This window comes from Terrapene carolina, unplaced genomic scaffold (assembly GCF_002925995.2).
Source record: "Terrapene carolina triunguis isolate 2854851 unplaced genomic scaffold, T_m_triunguis-2.0 Scaffold94, whole genome shotgun sequence".
NCBI lineage: Eukaryota > Metazoa > Chordata > Testudines > Emydidae > Terrapene > Terrapene triunguis.
The window spans coordinates 3,073,223-3,095,993 of NW_020664445.1; the positions used below are offsets into that span (position 1 = coordinate 3,073,223).

At 46.2% G+C, this 22,771-nt stretch overlaps 1 protein-coding gene across 1 annotated transcript in view; it reads left to right on the plus strand.

The window, feature by feature from the left end:
* The window catches only part of ELP1 (elongator complex protein 1), an 89,408-nt gene that overhangs the window by 35,562 nt on the left and 31,075 nt on the right, over positions 1 to 22,771 (plus strand). Inside the window, exons 14-22 of the mRNA XM_029911318.1 lie at positions 1,251 to 1,304; positions 1,410 to 1,515; positions 2,540 to 2,652; positions 13,304 to 13,377; positions 14,566 to 14,644; positions 16,682 to 16,761; positions 20,404 to 20,541; positions 21,601 to 21,686; positions 22,484 to 22,632. Of these exons, the coding sequence (XP_029767178.1) occupies positions 1,251 to 1,304; positions 1,410 to 1,515; positions 2,540 to 2,652; positions 13,304 to 13,377; positions 14,566 to 14,644; positions 16,682 to 16,761; positions 20,404 to 20,541; positions 21,601 to 21,686; positions 22,484 to 22,632 (879 nt within the window). The remainder of the gene's footprint in view (positions 1 to 1,250; positions 1,305 to 1,409; positions 1,516 to 2,539; positions 2,653 to 13,303; positions 13,378 to 14,565; positions 14,645 to 16,681; positions 16,762 to 20,403; positions 20,542 to 21,600; positions 21,687 to 22,483; positions 22,633 to 22,771) is intronic.

Here is a 22,771-nt window from a genome sequence, read left to right on the forward strand (position 1 = left end):
CTGCTGAGCTCCAGTTCATTTGCAAATTTGACACCATCAGATCAGGACTGTGAATGGCTATCCAACTACAGAAGCAGTTTCTCCTCCCTTGGTGTTCACAGCTCAACTGCTAGCAGAGCACCTCACCCTCCCTGATTGAACTAACCTCGTTATCTCCATACTGATTTATACCTGCCTCTGGAAATTTCCATTACTTGCATCTGAAGAAGTGAGGTTCTTACCCACGAAAGCTTATGCTCCCAATACTTCCGTTAGTCTTAAAGGTGCCACAGGACCCTCTGTTGCTTTTTACAGATTCAGACTAACATGGCTACCCCTCTGATACTTGACACTTCTGAAAGGTTGCTGACCCCTGGTTTATTACAACAATCTGTAATGCACTGACACCACTCTTTTTGTCATATGACTGCAGAGGTGTTAATGGGTCACTTCACCTTGAATGGTCCCTTAGAACAGGTGCTAACTACTGATGCTAAACAATCTGTTCCGCCTTGCATTTAGGTGTGATGTTCAGAGTACCTTTCCCTGACCTGAAGAAGAGCTCTGTGTGGCTCAAAAGCTTGTCTCTCTCACCAACAGAAGTCGGTCCAATAAAAGATATTACCTCATCCAACTTGTCTTTCTTACACTTCCTGTCAGGGCTGTCACTAATTGTTGCATTAAATCATTATTATGGTTTGGTTTCATTTTTCCAGTTCACTTCCTTTTTAGAAACTGGATGTTAATCACATATCCAAATCCACACACTGGCCTCTACTATAATAGGTTCCTAACGTCCTGTTTCCATGCTGCCACATGGAGGCCCTTGGGGTGCTTACAAGCTAAGTAAAACAATGCGCACTGCACAGCTGGGTCTGATGGCTTTCAAGCCATTAGCTCTTGTTGCCCGACCAGAGTTATTCAGAGATGGCAAGTGTGCTGTTCATTATCAAGGAAGTTTGAAGCTTTCAGTAGAAAGATATTATTGAGTTTCCAACTGCAAGGGTCTGGAGACCTTTTTGTTTTTTTTTTTTTTTTAAAGCAAGTAAACACTTTTTACATTGAGACCTCAGTGATCAAACAAATTCCTATCCAACTTCCTTCAATACTTCACTGCTATGTTGAAAATAAGCATGAGGAATTCCAGTCCACTTGGAAATCTGACAGTCTAAAGGTAATGGGCATATAGCAAAGGCCCATCTCAGTTGTAACAATGGTGCTGCTAAACCAGTGCTGTAACATATTGTAATTGTCCATCCTTTTCATTATAGGAAGCCATCCTGGGTCTGACTGATAGATGCCGTTTTTTCATAAACGATGTGGAGGTACCAAAGTTTGTTTTGATGCGGTTTCACTTGTCTGTGTGTGATTATTAGATTTCATCTGCTGCTGCTTGTGCTCATCGATTTCATTGGATTCACTTTCCACAGGTGGCTTCCAACGTTACCTCATTTGCCAGATATGATGAGTTTCTGCTGGTGACCACCCACTCCCACACCTGCCAGTGTGTATCTTTGAGGGACACATCGTTGAAAGGTAAACGTTCAGATATGGCCTTTGGTATGTAATAGGCCTTACTGTTTGCTTCCTGGGCCCTTTGCCCTCATGATGGAACCTAGACAAGCTCGCTTCCAAGGCCCCATGTCATGGCCATGGTGCCACTTCTTGATTGTCCAGAGTGGCTGCTCCTGATCGATGCCAGTGAGTTCCCTATATCCTCTCATGGGCTCTTCATCCACTTCTGGGAGCTCCCTCTCTCACTTCCCAGCTCTCCCTAGCACAGGGAGGAGTAGCTTACTCTCCACAAACCATCGTTGATCTGTGATACAACAGGAGTGACCAAAGGACACTTGAAATCACTGTGGCTTGGCCTGCAGAGAGAGGGGGAGCAGCTGGGGGCAAGACTGGGCATGCAGGCCACCTGCCTGTCTGGCCCCCAGGAGGAGAAGCAGATGGGGACAGGACTGGCTGTGTGGGCAAGCTGCCTGCCTGCCCCCCAGGAGGAGAAGCGGCTGGGGACAGGACTGGCTGTGCAGGGTGCCCCCAGGAGGAGAAGCAGCTGGGGACAGACTGGCAGTTAGTTGGTGGGAGCCACCTCTTGTCCTCTTTGACAGGCTTTGCATTCACCTCCTAGAACAAGGGTGAGTGCTCCTGGTGGGGGACAGGTAGGATGGAAGGGATGCCGGGTGAACCATGCTGGGCAGCATCTGACTGGCACTTGGACATGGGAAGCTTGGGGGTGTCATGGAGGGGCAAAAGGATGAGGAGGAATGGCAATGTACATGTTCTGTGCTTCTGGCAGCTGCTTGTGTGTGTGTGTATCTGCCTGGTGTCTAGACTCAGCTCCTCAGGCAGTGGCTGTCTCCTCTAGTCTGTGTGTGATGGTGCTTGGCACAATGGGACTCTGAACCTGACTGATACCTTGGGGCGTTACTAGAACGTTGCTAACAATGGGTGGGTTCCCAGCAGAAACTCAGCAGACACCCTGTGGCTGGACTGGGGAAGTTGCGCTGTATGTAGGGACTTATCATACCCTTGCTGATACCTCTGCCATTCTCAGTTCTGCAGGCAGGCTTCAGCAGCTCCTCTACTCCCAAAGAGACACTACGCAAGATGGAGCGGGGCTCCCGCATCGTCACCGTTGTACCCCAGGACACCAAGCTCATCCTGCAGGTCAGCTCTCATGGTATTGCTGCAGCACCATGTGTTAGCCCACGCTAGGGAAGCCCCACCGTAACGCAGCACCCAGCGGTTTGGAGAGGGTAGTAGCTAGCTGAGCTATATATTGTCAAGTACCGTGTAACAGCTGCTCTTGCTTTCCAGGCTATGGGATCACCACTCACAAACCTGCTGAACTGTAGATCCTGATCCTACTGGATCCTAATTATTACAGCTCATGCTGCCTCTCTGGGAGCCCCTGGCAGGAGAGGGATTTTCAAATAAATAAGTCTTCAGTGGCTGCTCTTGGTGATACTGAAGCACCACAGTAAATCACAGGGTCAGAGGGTGATCTCTTGGTGCTTATTGTCTGTAGTAAAGGCCCTGCTTCAGGAGGGCTGAACATCCACACTTAGGGCCAGATTTTCACCCACTGAGGATGGTGAATTTCCCCCCTCCTCCCCCCAAACCTCTGCCATTCTGCTGAGCACTTTTGAACTCCAGCCCCATGTGAATGGGAGGTAGATGGCCTCTTGGCTTCATTTGCATGAAAATGAAACTGTCGTGTGTGCTTCATGCTCTCGCCCTGCCCACCTGCTTTGATACCATCTGTTGTGTGTGTTTCAAGCGCACTTGCCCCCACCCACTTGCTTTGATACCCTCTATCGTGTGTGCTTCATATGCTCTTGCCCCTGCCCACCTGTTTTGATACTTCAAAAAGGGGAAGTACACAAAAATTAGGAGGCTAGTTAAACGGAAATTAAAAGGAACAGTCACGAGTGAAATGCCTGCAAACTGCATGGAAACTTTTTTTAAAAAAAAACACCATAATAGAGGTTCAAACTATATGTATACCCCAAATAAAGAAGTGTCAAGGACCAAAAAAGCTGCCATGGCTAAACTGGGTAAATGCAGTGGTTAGAGACAAAAAGGCATCTTTCAAAAATTGGAAGGCAAATCCTACTGAGGAAAATAGAAAGGAGCATAAACTCTGGCAAGTCAAGTGTAAAAGTATAATTAGGTAGGCCACAAAAGAATTCAAAGAACAACTTGCAAAAGACACAAAATCTAATAGGAATTTTTTTTTAAGTACATCAAAAGCAGGAAGCCTGCCAATCAATCAGCTAGGGCCACTGGCTGATAAAGATGCTAAAGGAGCACTCAAGGAAGCCAAAAGACAAAATGAATTCTTTGCATCCATCTTCACTGCAGAAAATTCAAGGAACAGTCTCACACCTGAGCCATTCTTCTTAGGTGTCAAATCTGAGGAACTTTTTCAGATTGAGGTGTCAGTAGAGAAGGTTTTGGAACAAATGGATAAAAAGTAATATTCACCCAAGAGTTCTGAAGGAACTCAAATATAAAATTGCAGAACTACTAAGTGTGATATGTAACCTGTTGCTTAAATCGGCTTCTGTACCGGATGACTGGAGGATAGCTAATGTCACACAGATTTTTAAAAGAAGCTCCAGTGGCAATACTAGCAATTACAGGACGGTAGGCCTAACTTCGGTATTGGGCAATTACTTGAAACTATAGTAAAGAATGGAATTATCAGACCCATAGATGAACACAGTATGTTGTGGAAGAGTCAAAGCTGCTTTTGTAAAGGGAAATTATGCCTCACCTATGTATTAGAATTCTTTGAGAAGGTTAACAAATGTGGACAAGGGTGATGCAGTGGACATGGTGTACTTGGACTTTCAGAAAGCCTTTGACAAGGTCCTGCACCAAGAGTTCTTAAGTGACATGGGATAAGAGGTAAGTTCTTTGAGTGCTGGTCCCACACAGGGGTATGCATGCATGCCATGCACCTGAGTCCAGGAATTCTTTCAAGCAGTGTCCGTTGGCCCACACACACATCTCTTCGTGCTTCTGCCAAGATATGAGGCACCGTGCAGATGGATACCTCTCCAGGTCTTTCTTATGGCTGCATGATCTGAGTTGGAATCGTCTGTCCTCTCCTCCCTCAACTATTTATAGCACCTGTAAAGACAATTGTAAATAGTTTTTATTCTTCCTAGCTTACTGGTTAGTTAAAGTTCATAGTATAGTTAGTATAGTGCGTTTTTTCCTTGGTTGGGGATTCCCTCCTTGAGTCTGGGATTATGTCTAGAGACCCAGGTTTCAAGAATTGCATCTCTTGCTCTCGCACCTTCTCTGTCAGCGATGAACATCAGCACTGCTTCTATTGTCTGGGCGAGACACTATCTCTGTGAAGTGCAGTATTTGTCGCTGGTTCCCACCCAGAACTCTGGCAGCTCACGAGCTCTGCCTACAAGAAATATCTGATGGAGAAGGCTATGAGGCCCCTTTCCAATCTGTTCCAGGGAGACCCCCTTGTACATTGACCCCTCCAAGCACATGCTTGGTAGCAGAGCTTTCAGTACCTAAGCCCAAAGATTCTTCCTCAAGGGCTTCCCATGAGAGCAGAGGGCACTCATTGGGGGTAAGGGCAGATCCCTATCAAGGATGGTCCATAAGAGATGCATTCCCTCCCTGAGCCTGTCGAAATCGGGTGAGACTTCGTGTGTGGAATCTAAAGAACTGGATCCACTGAAAACCCCCAGAGCATGTAAAAAGAAAGATCTGCTGATTCTGATGATCACCCCAGTATCAAAGCATAAGGAATGACATGCGCCGGTTCTGTCTATGAGCTGTGTTAGTGCTATGGAGCGGTGCTGGTGCTGCAGAGTTGTTAATGCTGCTAGTGCCGCTATTCTTGGGGCTCTGGTGTTTGCTGCATTAGGAGAAATGCAGCATGTGGATTCAGCAGGCCTTGATGTTTTCATAAAGAGCGACCACAGGCTTGGTTCGGTGTCAAAGGTGCTCATCTGGGTTCATTGTCAGCAAAACACAGTACTAACACCCTGACCAACAGGTCACAGGGACACTGACAAATGTATGCCCGTGACAAGCTCAGGCTCAGTTAGCATAACAGGATGCTGTCCCCTCGGCCAATACAAAGATGCCCCTCCTATGACTTCTTCTTTTATACATTGATACAAACAAGTTCTGTATCACACTCCAGATGTTATTAGTTGCTACCCTTATTCTTGTAGCTGCTAGTTTGAACAAAACATCCTCTTCCATTATCCTGTCATCCCATCCTTATCATATGAGGAGTCGGTGTGTTCCTGTACCATCTCTTGGGAATGTGTTTACACAGTTACTTGAGAACTCCGGATGTTCTTGTACCATCCTCTCAGGAATGTGCTTGCTTGGTTTTAGCAGAATTGCAACACAGTAGGTATTAGCTAAGGCCAAGCTTACTCTGTTTCACAGCCTTTGGGCCATACTATTAGTTGCGCTTATGGCTCCAGCAAGGCCTACACTTATCGTTGATATCATCTAATTTGTCCGAGGACCACCGGGCTTCCAGGGATGCACTAGTTCCATCAGACTTGACTGCTGGAACTCCGCTGACACTGGGGCATATGGAGACTTACACAACACTGGAGGATATAGTCCTACCTCATCCTCAGTCTCCCTGCTTCTCCAGCCTACCCCTCTTGAGGGATATTACTACACTAGAGAAGGATGCTACTATGGTGTCTCAGGAGCCATCCCACTTACAGCCCTTCGGCAGGAGTGCTGCAGTACAGATGACCTCGCCACTACTGGAGAAGCAATTTTCAGACTCAGATGCGTTGGAGGTGCTAGCCGCTCCAATATCTCCAGGGAGACCGTTGAGTCCTGACAGACATTCAAGGAGTCACGCTCAGTATCCCTCCAGATATGGCTTGCCAAGGAACTGCTGGTACTGATTTCCTTTGGGTACCCTACAGCTCACTGACCCCTCCTTCTGGCTTCATTGGGGTCCATGGGCAGGCATCCAGGCCCTTCTTAGGGATCCATCAGTGTATATGGAGGAAGACATTGATCAGGACCTGCAGGTTCTGATAGTTGTCTCTTCTTCATCCTTGGATAAAGCTGTCACTCTGTCCTCTCCATCTCTGCCGGACAACCATAGGCAGTACCAGGAACACTGGCTCCTGGATCGCCTGCAACCAGAGGGACCGAGTAAGGAGGCCATCCTAGAACCATCCAGAGCTATATGGCATCTTATGCCCCCACACCGAAGAGAGCCGACAGAAGATATTTCATCCCCACCAAAGGAGCTGAATTTGTTCTCCCACCTCAGCCCCAACTCACTGGTGGTATAGGCAGCTAAGGAAAGGGCCAGGTCGCACTATCAAAGGGACACAGACTGACAAGGGTTCAAAGAGCCTGGACCTCCTGTGGAGAAAGGTCATCCTCTCTGCAGGCCTGCAGTTTTGTATTGCTAACTACTAGGTTCTGATAACGAAATATGATTTTAATAACTATTCATAGAATCGTAGAATATCAGGGTTGGAAGGGACCTCAAGAGGTCATCTAGTCCAACCCCCTGCTCAAGGCAGGACCAATTCCCAACTAAACCATCCCAGCCAGGGCTTTGTCAAGCCTGACCTTAAAAACATCTAAGGAAGGAGATTCCACCACCTCCCTAGGTAACCCATTCCAGTGCTTCACCACCCTCCTAGTGGAAAAGTTTTTCCTAATATCCAACCTAAACCTCCCCCACTGCAACTTGAGACCATTTCTCCTTGTTCTGTCATCTGCCACCACTGAGAACAGCCTAGCTCCATCCTCTTTGGAACCCCCCTTCAGGTAGTTGAAGGCTGCTATCAAATCTCACCTCATTCTTCTCTTCTGCAGACTAAACAATCCCAGTTCCCTCAACCTCTCCTCATAAGTCATGTACTCCAGCCCCCTAATCATTTTTGTTGCCCTCCGCTGGACTCTTTCCAATTTTTCCACATCCTTCTTCTACAGTGGGGCCCAAAACTGGACACAGTACTCCAGATGAGGCTTCACCAAAGTCGAATAGAGAGGAATGATCACGTCCCTCGATCTGCTGGCAATGCCCCTACTTATACAGCCCAAAATGCCATTAACCTTCTTGGCAACAAGGGCACTCTTTCGATGCATATCCAGCTTCTCGTCCACTGTAACCCCTAGGTCCTTTTCTGCAGAACTGCTGCCTAGCCATTCGATCCCTAGTCTGTAGCAGTGCATGGGATTCTTCCGTCCTAAGTCAGGATTTAGTGCAAGCTTGCAGACTTTATGGGCAGGCTTCCCATGGAGGACAGAGCCCAATTTAAGACCTTCAAAGAGGAGGGCAAGCTAGTGGCAAAAAACGCTCTCCAGGCCATAGTGGATGCAGTAGACACAGCTTGCAGAACCTCATGAGAACGGATTCTTGGCTACAATTGTCAGGATTTCCTAGGGAGGTACAGAACACCTGCAGGACCTCTGCTCTGAGGAGTCGAATTGTTTTAATGAAAGAACAGACGAGTTCATGTATTCAGTAAAGGACTCGAGATTGACTGGGGATTTAGACTCCAGACCCCAAGAGGAAACACCAGAGACCATCCTATAGACCAAGGCTATCCCCTCCTCAGCTGAGCCTACACAAAAATGGCAGGGCATTCAGAGGCCTCGCTTCTCACACCCCTCTTCTGCCATGACCTCTACCCATTCCCAAGCACTTGCTAAGGGCCACTTTCAACATACTGGTCAAGACCAACCTGCCACCACTGATGCCACCCACCTCTTCTCCCATCGTTTTTGGGGGCTGTGTCATGCTATTCACTCACAGATGGAGGATGATCACGACAGACAAGTTGGGTCTTGGAGATTATTCATCAGGGATAATCCATAGTGTTCCCCTCCTTCCCTCCTCTCACGCCCCCTTCCAGTCCCCTTTCAGGGACCTCTCTCATGATTTTTCAACAGGCAGCAGAATCCCTCCTACACAGAACATGTCCCATCTCAGTATTATGAGAGGGGGTTCTACTCTCCATATTTCCTAATTCCCAAAAGAGATGGAGAATGGAGATCCATCCTGGACTTTCGGCAACTCAACATCTTTATTCGAAAGTCAAAATTCCACATGATTACATTGGCATCAATAATTCTCTGCCTTCAGAAGATGATGTGGTTTGCAGCTCTTGACATGAAGTATGGATGCTTCCACATAGACGTTTACTCCTCATACAGGAGATTCCTGTGTTTTATGGTAGGCCAGGAACATTTCCAGTTTCAAATCCCCCCTTTTGGACTAGTGACAGCACCCAGAGTATTCACAAAAGTCCTCTCTGTGGTGGCAGCCCAGATGAGACACCAGGGCTTCACAGTTTTCCCATATCTAGACAACTGGCTCCTGGTAGGCCGCTCCCACTAGGAGGTCAGGTTGACAACAGAGTTTCTTCTTCGAGTGCTTGCTCATATCGATTCCAATTAGGTGTGCGCGCGCCGCATGCACGATCGTCGGAGAATTTTCTACCCTAGCAACACCCGGTGGGTCGGCTGTGGAGCCCCCTGGAGTGGCGCCTTCATGGCGCTGGATATATACCCCAGCCGACCCAGCGCCCCCTCAGTTCCTTCTTACCGCCCGTGACGGTCGTTGGAACTGTGGAGCGCGGCATAGCTGTTCTCCACTCTCCCTAAGGGCCCAAGCCTCCTCGACTGCCTTCCTGGCTCATGTCCCGATCCAGGACATTTGTAGAGCTGCGGTATGGTCATCGGTCCACACCTTCGCCGCTCACTATGCGCTTGTACAGCAGTCCAGAGACGATGCTGCATTCAGATCAGCGGTTTTGCACACAGCGATGTCTTACTCCGACCCCACCGCCTAGGTAAGGCTTAGTAGTCACCTGATTGGAATCGATATGAGCAAGCACTCGAAGAAGAAAAAACGGTTACTCACCTTTGTAACTGTTGTTCTTCGAGATGTATTGCTCATATCCATTCCAAACCCGCCCCCCTTCCCCACTGTCGTAGTAGCCGGCAAGAAGGAACTGAGGGGGCGCTAGGTCGCCTGGGGTATATATCCAGCGCCATGAAGGCGCCACTCCAGGGGGCTCCACAGCCGACCCACCGGGTGTTGCTAGGGTAGAAAATTCTCCAACGATCGTGCACGCGGCGCTCGCACACCTAATTGGAATGGATATGAGCAACACATCTCGAAGAACAACAGTTACAAAGGTGAGTAACCGTTTTTTCTCATACAGCTCCTTGCAGCCCCAGGTATTTGCATAAACAGAGAGAAGTCCATTTTGTCGCCTATAAGGATGATAAACTTTATCGGAGCGACATTGGACTCTGTTTCTGCAAGAGCATTGCTCCCTGCAGACAGATTTCAGATGACGAACATCCTGGTTGCGTGCATTACCCACAGAGCAAGAACTACAGTGCGAAAGTGCCTTACATTGTTAAGCCAAAGGGCTGTGTGCACCTACGTGATGCTGTTTGCCAGGCTTCATTTGCGATGTTTGCAGGCCTGGGTCCACTCAATCTACCTACTGGACAAGAACCACATCAGCTTCGCAGTGACCATTCCCACCAGAGTCATTGGGTCCCTTGCCTGCTGGTTGAACCTGGAAAAGGTGAGGGTGGGCTTTCACTTCAGTACTCCCACTCCAGTGCCACCGTTGTGACAGACCCCTCTCTCCTGGGGTAGGGTGCTCACCTGAACAGCCACACAGCGCAAGGTCCCTGAACCCCACAGGAGGCCAGACTACACATCAGCATACTAGAACTGAGAGCAGTCCACCTCGCATGCAATCCAATCATACGCTCACTCCATGTCCAGGTGTTGTCTGACAATGTCACCACTGTGGTTTACATAAACCAACAGGGCAGAGTGAGAGCTCGTCCCCTCTGCCTGGGAGCAGTCAGACTCTGGAGCAGGTGCATCAGGAACCACATCACAATCCAGGCTGCTTACCTCTCAGGAGGTACCACAACTCCCTAGCAGACAAACTAAACAGACGCTTCTCGGCAGACCACGAATAGGAGAGCCACAATTCCATCCTAAGTGAGATAGCCATACAGTGGGGTGCATCTCAATGGGACCTCTTTGTGTCCCAAATTAATGGAAAATTTCCACTGTATTGCTCCAGGGTAGTAGTGGGTCGCGGTTCCCAGGGCGACGCCCTCCTGCTATCATGGAAAAATTATCTCAGGTTTTTTTTGCCTGTTCCCTGGCTTCCACAGGTCATATGGAAAATATGTCAGTGTATGGGGCCAGTGTCATTCTTCTAGCACCCTACTGGCTCAGGCAGTTCTGGTTCCTGGAGCTTCTGCCAATATCTGCCTGCCCCCCAATCAAGATCAGCCCCTTCCTGAACCTCCTGACCCAGGACAAGGGAAGAATCAAGCACCCTAATCCATGGTCACTCCATCTCATGGCCTGGTGTTGGGATGGGCATCAGAAATAGAACATTCCTGCTTAGCTCCTGTTCAGGCTATCGTTACCCAAAATAGGAAGGATGTGACTAGAACTTGCTATGTGGCCAAATGAGGCATGTCGGCCTGGGCACAGCTCAGTCAACATTCTCCAGCCGCTGCAAATATTCCAATCATTTTAGGTTATCTCCTGTCCTTGAAGACCTCAGGTCTTGCTATTAGTTCATTGCGAGTCTACCTTGCAGCGGTTAGTGCCTGCCTTCCCTCATCCAACTACAGTACAATTTATGAAAGGCCTAGTCAGGTCCTTCCCACCGGTGATCAAACCTGCACCTCAATGGGACCTTAATCTCATCTTGTTAACACTTGTCACCAAGGGCTCAAAGGTTGGTTTGGTGTGTTCCATGACCCTCCTGTCCATGAAGGTTGCATTTTTAGTGGCTATCGCTTCGGCCAGAAGGGTCAGCGAGTTCAGAGCCATCACAGCAGACCCTCTGTATACAGTTTTTCCACAAGGAAAAGGTTTCCCTTCATCTACATCCCATGTTTCTACCCAAGATTGTTTCTGAATTCCACATCAAAGTATTCATTTACTTGTATTTTTTCCAAAATCCCACACTTCTGCTGAAAACAGGATACTTCACTCTTGATGTCTGGCGTGCCCTGATATTCCATCTGCAGCAAACCAAACCAATTAGAAAGTCTCCAAGTCTTTTTATCCCCATGGCAGAGAGATTGCTTGGGCAAGCCATATTCTCCCAAAGGATTTCTAAGTGGGTTTGGGGATTCATCCTAGAGTGCTACAGGTTAGCACACATCCCTCCCCCTGCAGGGTGTCACAGCTCACTCCACGAGAGCCCAGGCCACCTTCACAGCATCCCCATATGACATCCTGTTACAAGACCTTTTCAGGGCAACCACCTGGAGTTCTAGCCACACGTTCGCTACATGTTACGCTTTAGTTCATGCCTCAGCTGCACATGCACCTGTGGGATCAGCAGTATTGCAAGCATCTTTGCTGATGGCTTCCTCGCACCACCTACAGTCAGAGCACTGCTTGCCAATTGCCCACGTGTGGAATACACATAGGGACCAGCACTCGAAGTAGTAGTGGTTACTTACAGTAACTGAAAGTTGTTCGAGGGGTGTGGTCCCTATCTGTATTCCACTACCTGTCTTCCGTCCCCGCTGCTCTGGATCCTGTTGTATTTATGGTAAGAGGAGGAACTGAAGAGGTGTCGTCCTGCACCCTCTGGCTCTCTGTCAGGAGCACGAGGAGCTCTACTGCACACGTGTGGGCCAACGGACACTGCTTGAAAGAATTTCCAGACTCAGACTCATGGCATGTATGCGTACCCACATGTGGAATACAGACAGAATACTGGGCTAGAGGGACCATTGGTCTGACCCACTATGGCTGTTCTTATGATGCTTTGTCCCAAAGGCTTCTGTTAGTGTCCAGTAAGAGGTACACTAAAGACCAGACTGGCAGCAATCGGAATGAGCTGCTGGAACCCAGGGCCCGAGAAAGTTGCTCCCTGAAGCGGTTCCTGGCTTGATTAGAAGGTGTCACATTTCCCCCTTAAATCTCTTCTGAGTTTTATGAAAAAGCCGTGGAGCGTGCGTCAGACACATGATAAAGCCTTCTATAAAGTCGAGGGAACCTGCTTGCTCAAATGCCTGTGCAGCTTGCCCCTTCCTGGGGCTTGGTTTCATTGCCAGTAGGAGAACAAAGCTAGCCCAGGCCTTCTCCCCGGGCTGGGCTGCTGGAGGATTCCTGTCTCAGACCCTGCTCAGCCCATGCCCTAGATCTTCTCATTACAGACTCACTCCCAGCTCCTGTCTGTCTGGGCAGAGTAAGGAGCTGCCTGCCTCAGAGAGTCGGCAGAGCCTGCTCCAGCCTTTGCCAACAGTAGTAGTGTGGGGTGTTCCAGGAAAACATTGTCTGCCTGTTGCAGTCCTGCTGTTAGGGTAGATAGCACTTTACATCATAGACACCGAACCCGTCAGAGATTGGACTCCCTCCTGGCCATTGACACGGTCTGCTTCCTGCATTTCTCTGCTTGCACTGAGTCTTCTCTTGGGATTCAACCTCCTCTTGGGGTTGCTCTTCTTCTGGGGGTCTCTTGCACTAGCACAGCACTGTGATGTTTGGCTCCATCACATTCCTTCTCCCTCTGCAGCCATTGTGGGGAGGGGGATGTCTTACTGAACTGTAAAGACATTGAAACCATCTCTTAGATTGAGTAAAACTCTTTCTTCAAAGTGAAGGTCCTGCCTCCCCTTCCCGGCAGTCAAAATGAAGCCCCCGTTTCCTCATTGGGGGTGAGGGGGAGTTGGGGATTGCTGGCCTGGCCGTGGCTGACCAGGATTTGAGGTGCAGAGCTCTTAGCATACTTAGGAGAAATTGTTGTTGGGATTAATTTTTTAGATGCCAAGAGGAAACTTGGAGACTGTTCACCACCGAGCCCTCGTTCTGGCCCAGATTCGGAAGTGGCTGGACAGGTGAGTGTCACTAATGTGTATCAGCGTGCATCCCCCAGGCTCTTGTGGGGTGAGCAGCTGGAGGAGGGTCGCACTGTCCTGGTGGGATATTGACCGGGACCTGCAGAATGAGGGCATTAAGTTAGAGTGAAAGGGGGACTGCTTCAGGAGAGTTCACAAATAGTTATGACGTAGCAAGTGGAAACAAACCAGTTCTGGCAGTTGGGACCTCCAGGTAACTGCCACCTGCAAGCAGAGCCATCTCAACATTTATCTTATTGATGTACAGCTCGTGCTGCGTGCTTTAGTCCCTGCTGCAAGGAGCTTGTTAATCAAAAGGACAGACAAGTAGGTAGAGGTTAGGGGACAGGAACAACGATAAACAAATTACGTGTAGGTCATCTGTATTCACTGTGAGCAGCACTGCAGAACAAGCTGGGAGAAATGCCATCTCTTCCCCTCCCCATAATTATAACTTATCCTAGAAGACAAGACTGTCCCATGGAATAAAACCTTGCTAAATGTCACTGTTCTAATGGAATAGAAAAGTGCCCGAGACTAGAGCTGAATAGATAGTTGTTTTTTTCAGCCATTGAACCAAAAAATCGGGGCGGAGGGGGAATGATTTCGGGTTAAACCTGGAACTGAAATTTTTCACTTTTTCCTCTCCAAAATGAAATGATTTTATTTTTTTGTTATGCTTCTGGGTGTGTTTTACTTTTAAAAATTTTTAACAACTCCTGGCTAAATTTCAAAGTGAAATATAGTTTTGAGAAGTTTCACTTCAAGAATGTCAATGAACTGTTTGGACTTTTTCTAGTTTTTTTCATTTAGGTGTCTGAAACTGCTGAATTTCTGAAAATATTTTTTTCATTTGAAAAACGAATTTTGGGCAAATAAACTATTCACGGGGGAAAAAAATCTGCCCAGCTCTATCGGTGACCAATACACTGTTATCTTTAAACCCAAATGTAACTCTCTTCAAAACTGGCCCACACCTGGTTAAATGCTACCCAGTGTGATGTCTGTCTGGGCCAGGACAGGAACTAGGCATGGGCCCAGCCAGCCTGCTTTGCAGAGGGAAGGCAGTGAAAATTAAGCCATAGAGGTTTATTTAGTGTCTGGCAACTGTTCCCCTCCCTCCCTGTGTATATTAGATTATAGTGCACACTCCTCTAAAAACCTGCTGTATTTGACCCATTCCAACAGGCTCATGTTTAAAGAAGCATTTGAATGTATGAGGAAGCTGAGAATCAACCTCAACCTTCTTTATGATCACAATCCCAAGGCAAGTTTGAGTCGCACTTGTACCTCCCCTTGCATGTTTTTTTGCCTCCCAGGGAGTGTGGGATTTGCCAGAGGATGTTGTGAAGGCCAAGACTATAACAAGGTTCAAAAAAGAACTAGATACATTCATGGAGGATAGGTCCATCAAAAGCAGTGGATGTGTTATTCCTTGACTTTAGCAAAGCTTTCGATACAGTCTCCCACAGTATTCTTGCCAGCAAGTTAAAGAAGTATGGGCTTGATGAATGGACTATAAGGTGGATAGAAAGCTGGCTAGATCGTCGGGCTCAACAGGTAGTGATCAATGGCTCCATGTCTAGTTGGCAGCCAGTATCAAGCTGTGTGCCCCAAGGGTCGGTCCTGGGGCCAGTTTTGTTCAATATCTTCATTAATGATCTGGAGAATGGCGTGGACTGCACTCTCAGCAAGTTTGCAGATGACACTAAACTGGGAGGAGTGGTAGATACGCTGGAGGGTAGGGATCGGATACAGAGGGACCTAGACAAATTAGAGGATTGGGCCAAAAGAAACCTGATGAGGTTCAACAAGGACAAGTGCAGAGTCCTGCACTTAGGACGGAAGAATCATATGCACTGCTACAGACTAGGGACCGAATGGCTAGGCAGCAGTTCTGCAGAAAAGGACCTAGAGTTTACAGTGGACGAGAAGCTGGATATGAGTCGACAGTGTGCCCTTGTTGCCAAGAAGGCTAATGGCATTTTGGGCTGTATAAGTAGGGGCATTGCCAGCAGATCGAGGGACGTGATCATTCCCCTCTATTTGGCATTGGTGAGGCCTCATCTGGAGTACTGTGTCCAGTTTTGGGCCCCACTGTAGAAGGATGTGGAAAAATTGGAAAGAGTCCAGCGGAAGGCAACAAAAATGATTAGGGGGCTGGAGCACATGACTTATGAGAAGAGGCTGAGGGAACTGGGATTGTTTAGTCTGCAGAAGAGAAGAATGAGGGGGGATTTGATAGCTGCTTTCAACTATCTGAAAGGGGGTTCCAAAGAGGATGGATCTAGACTGTTCTCAGTGGTAGCAGATGACAGAACAAGGAGTAATGGTCTCAAGTTGCAGTGGGAGAGGTTTAGGTTGGATATTAGGAAAAACTTTTCCACTAGGAGGGTGGTGAAGCACTGGAATGGGTTACCTAGGGAGGTGGTGGAATTTCCTTCCTTAGATGTTTTTAAGGTCAGGCTTGACAAAGGCCTGGCTGGGATGATTTAGTTGGGAATTGGTCCTGCTTTGAGCAGGGGGTTGGACTAGATGACCTCTTGAGCTCCCTTCCAACCCTGATATTCTATGATTAGCCAGGATGGGCAGAGATGGTGTCCCTAACCTGTCTGCCAGAAGCTAGGAATGGGCGACAGGGGATGGAGCACTTGATTGCCTGTTCTGTTCATTCCCTCTGGGGCACCTGGCATTGGCCACTGCCGGAAGACAGGATACTGGGCTAGATGGACCATTGGTCTGACACAGCATGGCCGTTCTTATGTAATCAGGGTTTATAAAGCTCTGTCAACACCACATCAGAATCCCACTGGCCAATTAGGGGAGGAAGCTTTTCCTGGCAACAGAGGAGGCCGAAGGCAGCAATGTTAGTGGAGCCTGTGTTGCTTGTATCTAAGGCCTTGATCCTGCAAGTGGATCCATGTGGATGGATTCTCAGCAGAGGGGCACAGATCTGAGTGAAGGGTAGAGCTCCTAGGGCTGTGAAGATAATTCTGTTCCATGTCACACTTGGAAGGTTATCTCCCCTGAGCTGGCATTGCCTTGTACTGAACAGCTGGCATGAGAGCTTGGGGCATGGCGGGTACACAGGTTCTTAAGGATGGTACCCAGTGCTGTACAGCTCATACCGTCTGCATGCAAAGAACTATAGCGTGTGCAAATGGCAAGAGTAGGGTAACTTGGGTTTAGAGTTGGATATGCCCATGTGCAAATTTAAATGACCCTTTGAAGTCGCTCTGTGTGTTTTGTGTTAATGTGCCTGTAAATAACAGCATCAGCACTGAAAGGGTTTTGTTCACTTCAGGTTTTTCTGGAAAATGTGGAAACCTTCATAAAACAAATAGATTCTGTGAATTACATCAACTTATTTTTCACCGAGTTGAAGTAAGTATTATTCTTCTGATAAAAGAACACCTGGTAAATAAAGCTGCAGTTTCATTGTTCTGGAAGCTGGAGAATGGGGGCTGGGTCTCAAAGAACCAGAGGATTCAATCTGACCAAGTGGATGGTGACTGCTTCCAACTGCCAGGCTAGCTGGCTGTGGGCCTGGTCCATCCAGGCAGAGGGATTCAGCAAGATGGACTCACTTGTGACTATTGGTTTGATTTGGCCAACTGGGGACTTACATTTTGTTTGGCTGTAGCACTTTGTAGTAGGGCTGTCGATTAATCACAGTTAACTCAAGCCATTAACTCAAAAAAAATTAATCACAATTCAAAAAATTAAGCACGATTCATTGCAGTTTTAATCGCACTGGTAAATAATAGAATACCAATTGAAATGTATTAAATATTTTGAATGTTTTTCTACATTTTCATATACATTGTATTCTGTGTTGTAATTGAAATCAAAGTGTATATTATTTTTGATTACAAATATTTGCACTGTAAAAATGATATAAACAAAAGAAATAGTATTTTTCAATTCACTGCATACAAGTACTGTAGTGCAATCTCTTTATCATGAAAGTGCAACTTACAAATGTAGATTTTTTTTTTGTTACATAACTGCACTCAAAAACAAAACAATGTAAAACTTCAGAGCCTACAGTTCCACTCAGTCCTACTTCTTCTTCAGCCAATTGCTAAGACAAACAAGTTTGTTTATATTGACAGGAGATAATGCTGCCCTCTTCTTATTTACAATGTCACCTGAAAGTGAGAACAGGTATTTGCATGGCACTTTAATAGCTGCCATTGCAAGGTATTTACATGCCAGATATGCTTAACATTCGTATGCCCCTTCATGCGTTGGCCACCATTCCAGAAGACATGTTTCCATGGTGATGACACTCATTAAAAAAATAATGCGTTAATTAAATTTGTGACTGAACTCCTTGGGGGAGAATTGTATGTCTCCTGCTCTGTTTTACCCACATTCTGCCATATATTTCATGTTATAGCAGTCTCGGATGATGACCCAGCACATGTTCATTTTCAGAACAATTTCACTGCAGATTTGACAAAATGCAAAGAAAGTACCAATATGAGATTTCTAAAGAGAGCTACAGCACCCGACCCAAGGTTTAAGAATCTGAAGTGCCTTCCAAAATCTCAGAGGGACGAGGTGTAGAGCATGCTTTCAGAAGTCTTAAAAGAGCAACATTCTGATACGGAAACTGCAGGAACCGAACCAGTAAAAAAGAAAATCAATCTTCTGCTGGTGGCATCTGACTCAGATAATGAAAATGAACATGCGTCGGTCCACACTGCTTTGGATTGTTATCGAGCAGAACCCATCATCAGCATGGACGCATGTCCCCTGGAATGGTGGTTGAAGCATGAAGGGACATATGAATCTTTAGCGCATCTGGCATGTAAATATCTTGCGATGCCGGCTACAACAGTGCCATGAGAATGCCTGTTTTCACTTTCAGGTGACATGGTAAACAAGAAGTGGGCAGCATTATCTCCTGTAAATGTAAACAAACTTGTTTGTACATAATTCTGCATTTGTAAGTTCAACTTTTATGATAAAGAGATTGCAGTACAGTACTTGTATGAGGTGAATTGAATCACTATTTCTTTTGGTTTTTTTACAGTGCAAATACTTGTAATCAAAAATAAATATAAAGTGAGCACTGTACGCTTTGTGTTCTGTGTTGTCATTGAAATCAATATACTTGAATATGTAGAAAACATCCAAAATATTTAAATAAATGGTATTCTATTATTATTTAACAGTGTGATTAATCGCACTGTTTTTAATCGCTTGACAGCCCTAGTTTGTATTTTTTTCTGGTTTGCCATGTGAATGTTTGAGAAAATCTCACCAGTTGCTTCAGTAGTTGACATCCTCTGATTTAGGGGTCTCCTGTGGGGATTGCAGAGGGGAATAAAGAAACCCTTTTTTTCTAAGGCTATTATTGTTCAGGCTCCTTACTAAGTGATTTTTCAAAAGGCTGAGTATGATTTGCTCCCTTTAAAGGCACTGGGAGCTGCTGGTTTGCTCAGCACTTCTGAGAATCAGGCCACTTCTTTAGATACCTAAACATAGAGTGTGGAGTCTCATTTTGAAAATCTCAGCCTTAAATCTTTGTTTGGGAACCTAAACAAATGGTTTAATTTTCAAAAGTGCCAATCATCTTCATGTCAGAAGTGTCTGAGCCCTCCTCCTGCCTGAGGCGTTCCAGTTGTCTGACAAAGAAAAAATCATCTTGAAATGGAGTCTGCCTATTGCCCTGTATCACTTGTAGAGTAGAAGTTTTATGTTTCCCTGGGGAAAGGATAAGAGAACAAACCATGCATGATGGATATTAATCCACTTCATGAGTCCTTTCCAGTTGTGCCAGATAATGACAGGATAAGGAACTACATAGAAGAGAGAGTACTAGTAATCTTAAAGTGCATTGTACAGTATTGTACAGTACTCCTCATTTAACGTCCAGGTTAACGTTTCGTTGTTACGTTGCTGATCTATTAGGGAACGAGCTCGTTTAAAGTTGTGCAATGCTCCATTATAATGTCGTTTGGCAGCTGCCTGCTTTGTCCACTGCTTGCAAGGTTCTCTGGAAGAGCAGCCCCTCCTTGCGGGGAGGCTCCCCTAAATTCTCTGTAAGGTATGTGGCTCAGCTCGGCAGCTGCCCAGCAGCAGTTCAGCTGTCCCTCCCCCCCTACCCTCTGCCTTGGAGCTGCTCCTGGAGCTTCCAGCTTGCTGGGGAAGGGGGGGAGAGGGGTGCTGATATCAGGATGTCCTCCTGCTCCCTCACTCTGTACCCCCTCTCCACAAAGCAGAGGTTGGGGACAGGGCTCAGGGACAGAAAGTAGGGAGCTTGCTGGAAGCTGTTGCTTCCTGTCTGAACTGGCTGATCTGCTTAAAAGGGCAGCGTACTTGAAGTGGGGCCAGCGTACTTAAAGGGGCAATGCACGTTGCTCTCTCACACTCATGCACGCACACCCCAGCACTTTGGAAAGTCAGCACCTGTGCAGCCGTGCATGTGCTGTCAGGAGGAGGGAGTGCTGCGCTCCAGCTGGGTAGCGTGGGCTCAACATCATGTTCAGTTTTTGCAGGGAAGTGTTTGCAGCTACTGCCCTGCATCTATTGTGTTTCCTCCCTCCTGCCTCAGTCCATGCTGCCTTGCAGAGTGTGAGGCTACATTAACAACTGCGGATTAACCCTTGAGGGCTCAGCCGAGTGCTAGTTCATCATTTAGCAGCAAGGCATTCCCTGGGAAATATCCCACCCTCTGACTCCACCACCTCAACCAAGCTTCACAGTCATTCATTGCTGTGTACAATATTAAACTGTTTGTTTAAAATTGTTTAAAACTTATACTGTATATGTACATAATGTCTTTTGTCTGGTGAAAAAAATATCCCTGGAACCTAACCCCCCCGCCCCCCATTTACATTTATTCTTATGGGGAAATTGGATTTGCTTAACATCATTTCGCATAAAGTTGCATTTTTCAGGAACAGAACTACACCGTTAAGTGAGGAGTTACTCTGTATGTCTTCTGGCACGAGTATTTGTGCTGGGCTGTGACTTGGGGCCCAACTGGTATTTATAGTGCATGTTTCTTCTTAGAGAAGAAGACTTCACAAAGACTATGTACCCATCTCCAGTTAGCAGCAACGTCCCGCTACAACAGTATCCTGATCAGAAAAAAGTAGACCTTATCTGTGATTCAATGAGAGCTGCCATGGAAAACATCAATCCTCAAAAGTAAGTGAAATGCCATCTGCAGTTTAGAACAGAACAGTAATAGAAAGTCATTTTTAGAGCTGGCTAAAAAGTAAGAAAAATTTTAATTTCAGAGGGGTTGAAGTGAAGCCCTATTTTTCTTTTCTTTTTTAAATCTGAAAACGTAAGACTCTTTTCACTTATTGACAACTAGCTTTTGATAAGTGAAAAACTGAATTTTTTTAGAAATTTTATTTAAAACTTTTAACAAAAAATCAATTTTTGACAGTGGGGAAAATGTTTTGGTGAAAAATTTTACTTCAGAAAAAAGGCCATTTTTCAACAATAAACTTTGTTTAAAAAAAAAAAAAAGTTGACTAGCTTTAGTAACTTGCACTCAGCTCTGTTGTCCAGAGGTAAAGGCTGATGTGGTGAGGAAGCTAGTTTTCTGTTTTAATTAAGGCATCATCAGAGTTTATATATGTACTGTATACCAGGGATCATCCCGGGCAAAATGTTCTTCCTTGGTATGTTCTTCACCCTTTATTCTTTTCAAATAAAAAACAAAATCCCCAAATCCCAACCCTTCCATTAAAGCAAAGACTACACTAAAATATTCAATAATAGAACTTAAAAAATACAGTAGAACCTCAGAGTTGAGAACACCTTGGGAATGGAGGTTGTTCATAACTTTGAAATGTTTGTAACTCTGAACAAAATGTTATGGTTGTTCTTTCAGAAGTTGAACATTGAATTAATAGAGCTTTGAAACTTTACTATGCAGAAGAAAAGTGCTGCTTTTAAACTTACTTTAAATGAAACAAGCACAGAAACAGTTTCCTTAAAAAAAGATTTGACAAGATTAAACTTTCCCTTTATTTTTTTAGTAGGTTATGTTTAACATAGTAATGTACTGTATTTGCTTCTTTTTTTCCCCCACTTTGTCTTTGCTGCTGCCTGATTGTGTTCTTCCGGTTTCAAATGAGGTGTGTGGTTGACTGGTAATTCTGGTGTTCATAACTCTGAGGTTCTACTGTAGATTGTTGATCTTCTCCTTCTGATTGGTTTCTTGCTTTGTTTCTTGTTGTCTGTTTCCCTCAGATACTGTCTTTCAATACTGACATCCCATGTGAAGAAAAGCACCCCAGAACTGGAAATTGCCCTTCAAAAAGTGCACGAGCTGCGAGGTACAGTGCTCCTAGTTCAGATGGCAAGGAAAGGGCTGCACATCTGGGGAGAGTTCAGAGAGTAGCTCTGATTATTAGCATTATTTACCCCTGATATTTGACTCTGAATAACAGAAATTTGTCCAGGCCTCACAAAGTTCAGTTCAGAGTCTATGAAGTTAGCTGTCACAATGAAATAGCACTGGATAGCACAGAAGAGACAGAATCACATATGGTTACTGTTGCTTGGTGTTGTGATCATTAGTCTGTAGTCAGGGTTTGGTTAATCATATCCGTGAATGAGCCTGGGTGTTTTAGCTGCCTCCTTGACCCCTGTTTTTTGCATGGGTGTTCTGTGTGCCCCATGCCTGTCGCTGGTCCCTCAGCATGGCACACTTGATGTCATTCTGCAGTGATATAAGCAGGATGCAAGTTGTGTTGTCCCTTGCTTTAGGCCAGGCCCTGAAGACTGCCATGCTGCTGTTCAGGTTACTACGTGAATAGCTGAGGCAGGCATCCCCAGCATCCCCTCTTTCAAGCACAAGACTGAATGGGATGATTTAGTTGGGGTTGGTCCTGCTTTGAGCAGGGGGTTGGACTAGATGACCTCCTGAGGTCTCTTCCAACCCCGATATTCTATGATTCTATGAATCGTTAGAGCAGGGGGACTGCCAGTCTGTCTCTGAAATCAGACCGTGCTGTTTCTAATGAGCTAAGTGAGCGTGCGTTCTCGTGGTGTGCCTGGAGCTCACGGGAACAGCCTTTGATTGGTGCAAGGTACAAGTGATTTTTGATGGCTCTGTTTCCCACGATTACAGAGACTGTTTCACCAGCAGCTGAGGGGGTGACTGCAGAAGCAGCGTTGAAGTATCTGCTCTTCCTGGTTGACGTCAATGAACTGTACGATCACTCCCTGGGCACATACGACTTTGATTTGGTTGTCATGGTGGCAGAGAAGTCTCAGAAGGTCATTGTGACACTACTTGTTCTTACTGTTTTCTAATTTTCAAGACAAAATTACCAAAGTTTCAAAGGTGGATCAGTTGACACATTGTTTCCGAACCATAACTCTGTACCAGTCCAGACACCCATCTTCCAGCCCTAAC